Source organism: Macrotis lagotis, chromosome 1 (assembly GCF_037893015.1).
Source record: "Macrotis lagotis isolate mMagLag1 chromosome 1, bilby.v1.9.chrom.fasta, whole genome shotgun sequence".
NCBI classification, from domain to species: domain Eukaryota; kingdom Metazoa; phylum Chordata; class Mammalia; order Peramelemorphia; family Peramelidae; genus Macrotis; species Macrotis lagotis.
This window is the reverse complement of record NC_133658.1, coordinates 443732633-443746169: the sequence shown is the minus strand read 5'-3', so window position 1 is coordinate 443746169 and position 13537 is coordinate 443732633. Positions and strand designations below refer to the sequence as shown.

At 40.4% G+C, this 13537-nt stretch overlaps 1 protein-coding gene across 1 annotated transcript in view; it reads right to left on the bottom strand.

Moving 5' to 3' along the window:
- Positions 1-13537, bottom strand: part of FAM177A1 (family with sequence similarity 177 member A1) — a 58425-nt gene that overhangs the window by 42022 nt on the left and 2866 nt on the right. The window contains exon 2 of the mRNA XM_074209512.1: positions 12670-13057. Within this exon, the coding sequence (XP_074065613.1) occupies positions 12670-13057 (388 nt within the window). The remainder of the gene's footprint in view (positions 1-12669; positions 13058-13537) is intronic.

The window sequence follows — 13537 nt, the reverse complement described above, 5'->3', positions numbered from 1 at the left end:
TATTATTAATATTATTATTAACTTTAATTTTTCTCTCTTTCCTGTGCTTTATCACTCATGCGGGTCTATATTGTTTGGGGGTGGAGGGGGATTATGATTACTCTCAAACAAGAATATTTTAGTAATGTATAAAAACAATATCATTTGTACAAAAATAAGAATAAACAAAATGAGGTTATTCAATTTCCAATTGGTTCTGGGTCTATATCTCCTAGGCTCAATATTGCACTGTGATCTGAGAAAGATGTATTCACTATTTCTGCCTTTCTACAGTTGATCATTAGATTTTTATGTCCTATTTTTGTATTAGTGCCATGTACTGCAGACAAAAAGGTATATTCCTTTCTATCCCCATTTAATTTCCTCCATAAATCTACCATATCTAGTTTTTCTAACAATCTATTTTCCTCCTTAATTTCTTTCTTGTTTATTTTATGATTTGATTTATCTAGATCTGAGAGTGGGAGGTTGAGGTCTCCCACTAGTAGAGTTTTGCTGTCTATGTCTTCCTGTAGTTCTTTCAGCTTCTCCTCTAAGAATTTGGATGCTATACCACTGGATGCATATACATGCAGTATTGAAATCACTTTATTGTCTATGGTACCTTTTAGGAGAATAATTTCCTTCATTATCTCTTTTAATACTATCTATTTTTGCAGTTGCTTCATCTGAGATAAGGATTGCTACCCCTCCTTTATTTCACTTCAGCTGAAGCAAAATATATTTTGCTACAATCTTTTACCTTTATATGTATTTCTCTGCTTCAAATGAGTTTCTTGTAAGCAGAATATTGTAGGATTCTAGTTTTTAATCCACTCTGCTATTCACTTACATTTTAAGGGAGAGTTCATCCCATTTACAAAGTTATTCTTTATTACCCTCCATGCTATCTTCCCTCTGTTTTTATTTTCCCCTTCCCCCGCTTATCCATATTCCTCAGTATTTTGTTTCTGAATACCACCACCTTCAGTGTGTTTGCCCTCCTATATCCATCCCTTCCCCTTTCTTTCCCCTTCCCTTCCCTTCCTTTTGTTAGTTTCCCTTTTTTCCCTCCCCCTCCCTTTCTCCATTCCCCTCCCTTTTCCCCTTTTGATACTTGAAAGGTTAGATTTTTTTTTTAAGTTAACTGAGTATGTGTGTAAGTTGACTTAAAGTCAAGTCTAATGAGAAGAAGATTCAGGTGTTTCTCATCTCCTCCCTTCTTCCCCTCTATTACCATAGGTCTTTTGTAACTCTTAGTGTAATGAGATTTACCCCATTCAATCCCCTCCTCCCATCTCCTTCCTGTCCCCCCTTTTAAGAAGGTAGTGTCTTTAAAATCATTCTGAGTCATAGAAAATTTTGAGTATCTGTCACTTCTAGCTAAGTACATTCTATTTAATAAAGTTACATTTCTTGAGAGTTATTAGAGTCTTTCTCCCAAGTAGGGTTATAGCCAGTCTCATCCCATTGGATAGCAGTCCCATGGATAAGTCATGAGTGTCCATCACTTCTGGTTAGGTATATTCTCTCTGTTAGAGTTACAATTCTCAAAAGTTATGAGAATCTTTTTCCCCCTGAGGGGATATAGCCAGTTTCAACTTATTGGATAGCATTTTTTTTTCTTTACCCCCCTCTTTTTTTTCTTTTTACCTATTCATGTGTCTCTTGAACCTCCTTTTTGACGTCCAAATTTTCTATTTAGCTCTGGTCTTTCCATCAAGAATTTTTGGAATTCTTCCATTTCATTAAATGTCCATCTTTTCCCCTGAAAAATGAAGGCTCAGCTTTGCAGGATAGTGGATTCTTGGCTGCATTCCAAGCTCCTTTGCTCTTCAGAATATCTTGTTCCAGGCCCTTCGATCCCTTAATGTTGATGCAGCCAGGTCCTTCGTAATCCTTACTGTGGCTCCTTGATATTTAAATTGTTACTTTCTGGCTGCTTGAAGGATTTTCTCTTTTATCTGAAAATTCTGGAATTTGGCCACAACATTCCTTGGTGTCTTCATTTTTGGATCTCTTTCTGGAGGGGATCAATGGATTCTTTCAATAAGTACTTTACCCTCTGTTTTCATAATATGAGGACAATTTTCTTTTCTTTCTTTCTTCCTTTTTTTTTTTTTAAGATTTTTCAAGTCAATGGGGTTAAGTGGCTTGCCTAAGGCCACACGGCTAGGTAATTATCAAGTGTCTGAGGTCAGATTTGAAACCAGGTACTCCTGACTCCAAGGCTGGTGCTCTATTCACTGTGCCACCTAGCCACCTCCCAGGGCAATTTTCCATCACTAAATCCTGTAATATTAAGTCTAGGTTTTTTTACTCTTCAATGTTTTCAGGAAGTCCAATAATTCTCAGGTTGCCCTTCCTCGACCTATTCTCAAAGTAAGTGGTTTTGCTGATGAGGTATTTTACATTTTCTTCTATTTTTTCTATTTTTGACTTTGTTTAATAGGCTCATGCTGTCTCGTGAAGTCATTAGTTTCCGTAGACTCCATTCTTTTTTTTTAGGAAGAAGTTTTCTTCATTTACCTTTTGCACCTTCTTTTACAATTGGTCAATTCTACTTTTGAAAGAGCTTTCCATTTGACCAATTGAGGTTTTGAGAAAATTATTTTCTTTTTGAATTTGCCCAATTGAGGATCTGAGAGAATTATTCTCATTTTGTATTTGTCCAATTGATGATCTGAGAGATTTATTCTCATTTTGTAACTGAACAATTTCCAATGATTTGTTTTCTTGTTGCAAGGTGTTAATTTTCGCTCCCAAATTTTCCAATTGCTTTTTAAACTCCTTCCTTATTTCTTCAGGGAAGTCTTTCTGTGCTGGAGACCAGATCATATTCTCCTCCGAGGTTCTAGGTCTCTCTGAGTTAGAGTCTTTTCCTTCCAAGAATTTTTCTATGGATCCACCTTTCTACTGACCTTTCTTCATTTTGCTAAGACATTGAGTTGGGGAGGGGCTGGTTCAAAGAGGTTTGGTGTTGGGATCCCTATAGGCTTTACTCACTGAGTGCAATTTCTCCAGCTGGCCAGTAGGCTGGTTGCTTTCTCTGGAGTGTCTGTGACCTTGACTAAGGTCTACTCCCTCAGTCTGAAGGGAGTGATTGAAGCTGTTGAATACTTTTGCCTTCATACTTTGGTAAGCTCTACCCCCGGGGTGAGGTCATCCCTCCCCCTATTGTCAGCTGAGTTGGTTCTTCTGCTCACACACCTGTGCCTAGGGCAGAAGTAGTCTGCAATTGTGTTTGTTCTGGGAAGAGGCCTCAGCTGCAATGGAGGCATGGACTCAGAGTTCCTCAGACCCGAGGAGTCCAGGGATGGTGTCCGTAGCTCTCCTGCAGCAGAACTCTACCCCCAGCCCTGTCAGCAAGCTCCAGAGGGTCAGCACTAACACCAAGGTCTCCCTAGTAGATCTAAACTTCGGCAGTCCATTCCGGCCACTGATCAAACAGGTCTGGCACTCAGGTCCTCAGGCTCCTGGGGCTCCAATCCAGCTGCTGATCAGGTTGATCCATGGCTGATCCACCCTCTATACCTGGACTCACCCCTGGCTTTTGAAGACAAATCCTGAGGTAGATGTTCTTTCTCCTGGCTTTTGTGGATTGGATTTCTGTTAAGAGGTTTGTTTCATATCATAGATGGGGAAAGAGCAGGAGACTTTAAAACTGTGCCTGTCTTCTCTCTACCATCTTGGCAGGAAGTCCTGAGAATACATTTTAACTAGAATTAGAAGTTTCTGTTTCAAAATCCTTTTAAGACCTTTGTAAAAAGTTACTTATGCCTCCCCCCTGAGACAGGTGGCACAGTGGATAAGAGTGTTGGGCCTGGAGGCAGGAAGACTTGTCTTCCTAAGTTCACATATTGCCTCAGATACTTACTTAGCTATGTGACCCTGGGCAAGTCATTTGGCATTGTTTGCCTCAGTTTCTGTGGCAACACAGGCTATTCTAAGGGACCGCCACCTGGCAGGGGCTGGCTTGCTGCCCTGAGAGATAAGGTGCACCAGAGTCCTTGAGAGCTAGACTTTCCGCCCCACAGACCAAGGGCACAAGACACAGCTGTGTTTTACCGCCTCCCCCCTTACATACCCACTTATCCTGTAACGCAAGACGCTGCACGTACACACCTCTTGTGCACCCCCATTCCCTCAATTTTCTTTGTTCTATCGCAGAAGACCTAACAGTATATATATGTAGAAGCTAAGCAGTAATAAAATTGAGCTGGAGGCATAAGGCAGTGGAGTCTTGACTCCTTATTCTCAGCTCCCCTCCGGGAGGGAGGTCGTCACTGTGGGCCCCAAGGTAAAGCAGGCCACAACAAATTTCTTCATCTATAAAATGAGCTGGAGAAAGAAACTGAAAACCACTTCAGTATCTTTGCCAAGAAATTGGCAGGAGGAATATTAATTCCTCCAATTCTTGACTAGTTAAATAAATTGGGCTGCTAGGTGGTGCAGTGAATAGAGCACTGAACTTGGGAGTCAGAAGGACAAGAGAGTCTGAATTCAATCTCAGACAACTGACACTAAGTAGCTGTGTGTCCTTGGGTGAATCATATAACCCTGTTTGTCACACATCCGGGGCCATCCCCAATCATCCTGATTCATACTTGATTACTGGACCCTATTGGCTCTGGAGAACAAAGTGAGACTGTTGACTCAGTACAGAACCCCTTCACTTAAATTCAATCCATGTTTGTCATGGCATTATCTCCTTTGATGTCAAGCCCTTCTTCAAGAATAAAGGACAAACATCATTATCAGTTAAAGAAGCATATTCTGAGTGCCATTAGAAAGTTGGCTACTGAGACTTCCAGAATGGAGCCAAGATAGCAGCATGAGGTTAGCCTGCTCCTGGGGCTTTTCTTTACACAAAGCTAAATGAAGCCTCTGCACAGACATTAAAGTGTCAGATCCCACACACACACAAAAAAAAAACAAGATCTAAAGAAGTTTTCAACAATAGACATTGTGGAGAAGCTTCAATGGAGGTCTGTCTCTTTGGGGGAAAAGGGGAAGTAAAGCCCAGGAGGTGGGAGAGCAGGAATGTCAGCAGGAGGCTTTTAGTCACAGTGCAGTCCAGGTCCCAATAGCTTGACAACAGCACAGGTTCTGGAAGGTAGATTAGCAAGCCAGCAGGGTGGGTCCCAATCGTAAACAAAGTCTGAGCCCTGGGAACACTGGGGCAATAGACAGGATGGGGTTGGGAACAAACCATGGAGGAAACAAGCCTCTGCAAAGACAATGCCTGGACTGCACAGGCAACATCTTGGACAACAAGAAGTCAGGGATCAGAAACAAGCCCCAGCATAAAAAATCTTGAGCCTATATTCCTATATCCCAGGATTAGAGTACAGACCTTTCAAGATAAACAAAAAAAGCTAAAAGAGCCCTCACCATTGAAAGCTACTATGTAGACAAAGATGATAATGATGCCACTTTGGAAGAAGAAAACAGTGAAAAATTAACCCACAGGAGAAGTCTCAAAAATAAACTGGACTCAAATCCAACAGCTCATAGAAGAGCTTAAAAAAGAATTGAAAAATCAAAGAAGAAAGGAAAAAAGAAAAATGGAAAAAAGAAATGAGATTCATGCAGGAAAATTATGAAAAACTGACCAAAGAAATCAACTTTGTTAAAATTAAAAATAACAAACTAGAAAAAATATAACTTCAAAAAATAAGATCAACCAACTGGAAAAGGAAACACAAAAGCTAATTAAAGAAAATAAAAACCCTAAAAGTTAGAATTGAACAAATAGAAACCAATGAATCTATGGGGTCACTAGATTCCATCAAACAAAGTAAAAAGCCTGAAAAATTTGGAAGAAAACATGAAGTACCTTTTAGGAAAAACAAGCAACCTGGAAAATAGATCCATGAGAGATAATTAACAATTACTACAATACAGAAAACCTAGATCAAAAAAAAATAACCTTGAAAACATCTTGTAGGAAATTATCAGGGTAAAACTGTCCTAATGTTCTAGAACAAGAAGACAAAATAGCCATTGAAAGAATATACAGAGCTCCTCCAGCAAGAGACCCCAGGATAAAAAGTCCAAGGGCTATCATAGCCAAATTCCAGAATTCTCAAATAACAGAGAAAATTCTAGGAGAATAGTAGATTTTTCCCATGAGAAAACCCTGCATTCCAAAGAAGCTATAAACTTCTTCTTTGATAAGGCTATTTTTACTGACTAGGATGATGGTAGATTTTTTAAAGAAGATCTTGCATACTCAGACATTATTCATTTGCAACATAGACTTTTTGATGTTCTCACCACCTGGATGGTAAGGTAATATTTTATGAAAACCTTTCATTCTTCGTTCCTGGGGTAGATTTTCACAAGTAGAATGTAATTCTGAAGACTAACCAATGAGTCTACAGAGAGAGGATAGGGAGGAGAAGAGGATCACCATGGATGATATAATCTGGCTTGACTGACAATTTAGGGCAGCTCCTAGATCTTCACTACCTTTGTGAGACTTGGAGTGTGCCCTTCTCATAAGAAAAGGAAATAAACTTTTTTTTTTTGCTCAGGAGCCTCAATATTTTTTAAGTGGATTTTTATCCCATACAAGGAAACAAAGGAGGGTGTGAAAGATAAGTAAATTCTATTCAATAGATTTGGCCCAGAGAGGAAATAAGATAGATTTTTATCTATCTTACTCTACAGGGAAGTGGAGGGGGGGAGTGAAAGAAAAGGGGAGAAGAGACTGATAAAGGGGAAGACTTGCTAAGGCATAAATGAAAATAAACTAAAAGTTAAATGGGGGGGGGGGCACGGCTAGGTGGCACAGTAGATACAGCACTGGACCTGGAGTCAGGAGTGCCTGAGTTCAAATCTGGCCTCAGACACTTAATAATTATCTAGTTGTGTGACCTTGGGAAAGCCACTTAACCCCATTGCCTTGCAAAAAAAAAAAAAACCTAAATAAAAAAGTTAAACAGGAAAGGGAGTAAAACTCTGGAGAGAAGGAAAAAGGAAAGGAAAGAGAAAGATATAATTGGAGAAAGATAGCATGGAGAGAAACACAGAATTAGTAAATCTTAACTGTAAATGTGAATGGGATGAACTCTCCCATATAGTAGAATGGATTAAAAACCAGAATCCTACAAATATGTTGTTTACAAGAAACACACTTGAAGCAGACAGATACATACCAAGTAAAGGTAAAAAGTTGGAGCAGAATATATTATGTTTCAGCTGAAGTGAAAAAGGCAGGGGTGGCAATCCTTATCTCAGACAAAGCAGCTGAAAAAACAGATTACATTAAAAGACAAAAGGAAGGAAACTATATCCTTCTAAAAGGTACCATAGACAAAGAAGCAATTTCAATACTAAATATGCATGAACCAAGCAGTAGAGCATCCAGATTCTTGGAGAGAAGCTGCATGAGTTACAGGAAGTTATAGACAACAAAAATGAAGGAGGTAAATAGAATGGTAGAAAACCTAGATATGATAAACCTTTGGAGAAAACTGAACAGGGATAGAAAGAAATATGGTTGAATATTTACAAAAATCGAAATGCCCAGATTAACAAAGGAGGAAGTAAAAAAAAAACTCCATTTAGAAAAAGAAATTTAAGAAACTATAGATAAACTCCCTACGAAAGAGTCTCCAGGTCCAGACAGATCTATAACTGAATTCTACTAAACTTTTAAGGAATTATTAATTCCAATTCTACATAATTCTACATTATTTTAAAAAATAGGAGTTCTACGAAGTTCCTTTTATGAAACCAATATGTAGCTGATATCTAAATCTGACTTAGAAACCAATCCCCTAAATGAACACTGATGCAAAAATCTTAAAATTTTTGCAAAGAGAGTACAAGTTATTATTATTAGGATAATATATCATGATTAGATAGAATCTATAACAGGTAGGCAAGGATGGTTCAATATTAGGAAAACACTCAACATAACTGAACATATCAATAGCAAAATCAACAGAAATCATATGATTACTAGGTGAAAACTGAAAAAGGGGAAAACTTAGGCTTGCTCTCGGGGAAAAAAACTTCTGAAGAATGAGTAGTATCTGGGGCGGCTAGGTGGTGCAGTGGATAGAGCACCAGCCCTGGAGTCAGGAGGACCTGAGTGCAAATCTGGCCTCAAATACTAAATAATTACCTAGCTGTGTGGCCTTGGGCAAGTCACTTAACCTGATTGCCTAGCAAAAACCTAAAAAAAAAAACCAAAGAATGAGTAATATTGGAGCAAATCCAAGATGGCTATGAGAAGGCAGGAATTCCCAGAAACTCATTCCCCGAAAAAACTCTAAAAGCCATCAGATTATGACTCTAGTCAAAATTTAGAGGGGCAGAACCCACAGAAAGACTGAGTGATACAATTACCTAATCCAAGACAATTTAGAAGTTTCTGCAGGAAAGATCTGTTTCATTGGGACAGGGGTTTGAAACAGACAAAGCACAGATGCAGCGCAGCTCAGCCAGGTGGAGCAAAACAGCTCCAGCCTTCCAGGAACAAGCTTGTGGGGCACCTGAGTCGATGGCAGAGGGGGCAGTTTCCAGACCTCTTGGCCCAAGGATCACCGGGGACAACTTGGGTGGGTAGGGGGAGAACTCTGTCACACTAGAGTGCTGGCCTCAGAGCAGCCCTGTGGTAAAAACCTGCGGTGGGAGCTGGCAGAGTCACCCAGCACTTCCAGAGCTCTCAGCTCACAGATGGTAAGGGGGTCTGGGGAGAATGTAGAGGTCCCTTTGCTCTCCCTGGGTCAGGACTCTACTGTTTGCCCACACTCAGATCCAGGTTGCAGTTTGGGCTTCCATATGACCACAGCCGAGCAGGGACCATCCTCACAGCTCCAGGGCAGAAGTGAGGGCCTGTGCTTGTCCCCAACCCAGAGATGAGGCAAGAGAGCAGTCAGAGCCTCTCATAAGACCTCAGAGGAATTAAGATCCCTGTGGGTTGTCCCAACCCCCCCAAAAGACTTGGAAGTACAGTAAATCAGTTGTAAGCTGAGGAAATGAGCAAACAACAAAAAAAGAAGAATCTGACCACAGAAAATTACTTTGGTCCCATGGAGAATCAAAATATACACTCAGAAGATGACAAAGTCGAAATTTCTGTATACAAAACTTCCAAGAGAGACAGAAAATAGGCACAGGCTATGGATGAGCTCAAAAAAAGACTTAGAAAAGCAATTAAGGGAGGTAGAGGGAAAATTGGGAGGAGAAATGACAGCAATGCAGATAAATCATGAGAACCAACTCAGCAGTTTGGTGAAAGAAATAAAAAAAATACTGAAGAAAATAACATGTTAAAAATCAATTTAAGCCAAATGGAAAAAGCATCCCCAAAAGGCAAATGAGGAGAATGCCTTAAAAAAGCAGAATTAGCCATTTGAAGAAGGAAATAAGAAAGCTCTCTGAGGAATATAACACTTTCAAATGGAGAATGGAGCTCAGGGAACCTGATGACTTTGCAAGAAAGCAAGAAATAATAAAACAAAACCAACAGAACCAAAAATGTGAAATATCCCATTGGAAAAACAACTAATCTAGAAAACAGATCCAAGAGAGATAATTTAAAAATTATTGGACTACCTGAAAGTCATGACCAGGAAAAGAGCCTAGACTTCATTTTTCAAGAAATAATGCAGCAAAATTGCCTTGAGATCCTAGAAGCAGAGGGTAAAACAGAAATTAAGGGAATTCATCAATCACCTCTTGAAAGAGATTCCAAAAGAAAAACTCCCAGGAGTATGGCCAAATTCCAAAATTCCCCAAGACAAAGAGTATTAATACTACAAGCTGCCAGAATCTAAAAAAATTGCACTACCATGCACTAGTCAGGCTAACACAGCATTTGGCAGCATCTACATCAAGGGCTAGTCAGGCTTGGAATATGATATTGAGGAAGGCAAGAGGACTTGATTATAACTGAGAATCAACTACCCAGCAAAATTGAACATCCTCTTTTACAGGAAAAGATGGACTTCCAATGAAACAGGGGACTTTCAAACATTCCTGTTGACATGACCAGAGGTGAACAGAAAAGTTGATCTCCAAGTACAAGACTCAGGTGAAGCATAGAGAGGGTGTAAGAGAAGGATAAATTATGAGGAACTTAATGACATTGAACTGCATGGGAAGAAGACACTTATACCTCATTTGAACTTTCTCATAAGAGCAGTTAGAAAAGGATATATGGATAAGGCAAAGGAGGGAGGGTGTTGAATATAATGTTATATATATGAATATAATGGGTGATAAAGGAAAGAACTGGGAGGAAGGGAACAGAGAAGAAGAAGGGGCTAAGATATTTCACATAAAAGAGTCAAGAAAAAACTTTTGCTATGGAGTGGAATGAGGGAAGGTGAGGAGGAATGAGTGAGCCTCCATTCTCATCAGAAATGGCTCACTTAGGGGCAGCTAGGTGGCATAGTGGATAAAGCACCAGCCCTGGAGTCAGGAGTACCTGGGGTCAAATCAGGCACACTTAATAATGACCTAGCTTGTGGCCTTGGGCAAGCCACTTAACCCCGTTTGCCTTGTAAAAACCAGAAAGGAAGGAAGGAAGGAAGGAAGGAAGGAAGGAAGGAAGGAAGAAAGAAAGAAAGAAAGAAAGAAAAGAAAGAAAGAAATGGCTCACTTAATAGGGTATAGAATCCTATCTTACCCTGGAGAAAAATGAGAGGAAAGGGATGGGATAACAGGAATTGGGGGAGTAGGTGATAGAAGAAAGGGAAAATTGGGTACTCAGAAGAGAGTGTACTCAGATACAACACACTTCTGAGCAGGGGCAGGGTGAAAAGAGAGAGAGAGAGAGAGAGAGAGAGAGAGAGAGAGAGAGAGAGAGTAGAATAGATGAGAGTGGAAGGAAATACAGCCAGTGATAGCAACGTGGGAAAAGATATTGAAGCAACTTCTCTGGTGGACTTATGATAAAGAAGGCACCTCATCCCAGGGACAGAGCCATTGGAATCTGAACTGATTGGAGTATACTTTTGTCCTCTCTCACTATTCTTGAGTTTTCGCTGTCTTTTTTGTGGGGAGGGGATATTGCTTACTCTCACAACAAGAATACTGTATTAATATAAAATAAAACCAAATTGTCATTCAAGAATGAGTAGTATCCAAAATAAGAACTGGTTGATTAACAGGCCTTCAAGCCAACTCTGAATGGTCACTTCTAGAGTATGTTTCAATGGATATTTTCTTAAATTAGTATCAGATTATTCAGATCTCATCTATTTAAAATTCCATGATTCTGGAGAACAGTTATTACGTTTACATCATAGAGAAAATAAGGCAAAAATTTAATGTTTTTTGGTAATAGAATTAATTTACAAAATCAATCACTAAAAAATAAAAAGCAACTTCTGAATCTCTGTCATGCAAAAAACAGTAGGTTGCTATTTCATTCTCAGCCTAATTATATTTCTAGGAGTCATACTTTCACATAAAGACCACATGTCTATGAATGACAAATGCCTTTTTTTAGCTATAAAAGAATATTAGAATCAATTACTGGAAAAAACTATGCATTCAAGTAGCAAACTGAAAATGAATTAGGAGAGACAAATCAGAGAAAGAAGAGAACAAATTCATTTAGAAATTGAAATGGAAGTAGCTAGGTGGCACAGTGGATAAAACACTGACCATGGAGTCAGGAGGACCTTAGTTCAAATCCAGCCTCAGACACTTAGTAATGACCTAGTTGTATGACTTTGGGAAAGTCCCTTAACCCCATTGCCTTGCCAATAAACAATTAAAAAAAACCCAAATGTAATGCAAATATATTCAGTTTACTATGGTGATAAAACCAATGCAGAGGTGTACTCCCAGGGCCAAAAGGAGAAAATGATCAGGTTCAATTCAATAATTCCTATTTCAAAAACGATTCTTATCTTTATAAAAAAAAATGGGCACAGATGTGTTTTAAATATACTTCAAAAAATATCTGCTCAAGACGCACTTGAGAAAGAAGTGGCCTCCTGAAAGTTAGTGATAAGCCTTTAATCCTTTCTCAGGGTGCTAGTAGTCAAAGGACCCTACAAAATCATTTAGTCCAATTCCCAGTCTATTCCCAAGGGAAAAAACTCAAAATCCTCTACAGAAACAGAACTATAAATGTGGGTACTCACGCAACCAACAGAGACTTGAGGGGGAGAAATTCCTGACAGCCATCAAAACCCGGAGCTCATAGGAATTGGGGTGCACCAGATTTCCAACCAGGGGTTCTAACCACAACGACCAGCAGTTACTGCGGTCAGTGATGATTCTGGCCGTGTCTCATAATTAACAACAATTTACAAGGAATTTGTAGTTTTGTTAAAACAAAAAACAAAAACAAAAATCAAGTAAACCCGGGCTCCAAGGATCTGAGGCCATCTTTCATCTGGTTTTCATGAAATGAATGCGAATAATTCTCACGGAAAATGAATCCAAGATTTCTTAACAGAGAGGGGAGGAGAAGCAGCCGCAATCTGACGTAATCCCAGTTCAATTCTCAAAACCTATTGCTCTTAACATAATTTTCCCGTGAAATTATGGGGGGGGTGGGGTGTGAAAGGCCTCCCAGGCTCGGAAACCAACTCTCCCACAGTGCAAGCCCACTAAGCCTGGGAGGCCCCAGAGAGCCCCGATCTCAGGTGAGCCGGCGGGGGCCTCCCTTCCGGAGGAGCGGCCGGGATGCGCCGACCTGGCCCGCCTACCTACCTGTCCCGCCGGCTCCCCGAGTCGAGCCACGGCGGACGCAGCTCCCACGGAAGCTTCTCCCGAGGAGGGATCCGGGTTCATGGCGCAAGTCGGGGCGGTGGCGGCGGAACTCCTGGCGCTGGAGTAGAGGGAGAGGGCAGGTAAGTCCACCTCCATCCTGCGCCGCCTGGGGGCGCCGGTGCTGAGACTCCACGGCACGTAGCCGCAACTGCAGCCTGCGGAGGTCCCAGAGGCCGAGGGCCCGGAGGCCGAGGGCGTGGCGTGCGCACGCGCGTACACGTGAACTCCGAGGCTACCCTCCCCGCCCTCCGCAGCCGCCGAGACTTCCCTTGAAGTCCTTCCTCTTCCGGGGTACGAGGTAGGATGTCCTGCCTCTCTTCTTGCAACCCTGTTACATTTCCTCGTACCTTACAAAGTGCCCTAGTTTATATTTCTAATATCAACGATATCGACATTATACCCAAAAGTTTCGAGTCTGTTTGATGGGGCAAAAAAGATAATTAACCTCTGTGGGTTTTTTTTCTTATGGGGAAAACCAAGTTTTATTTAACTACATGACATTTTTACTTGAAATTTTTTTTTAAATCAGGCAAGTATTTGCAATTAGTTCCCCAATTTAACAATTCACATAGGAATGATTCAATTAAGAACCCCCAACAGTTCCTTTTCTGTAATGTAGCTTCTCTTTACTTTCTGCTTAAATTTCTTTGGAGTCTTGCTTTCATATATAATGTGTTTATGAACGTTCAATTGAAGCAGTTTGGGGTTTCGATTATGAGTTAGCAATCCAATAGTTTACGAATCACACAAAGAAGACTGACATTTTATTTCGCAGGTGCAAGATTATTGCATGAGGCCAATAGAGCCC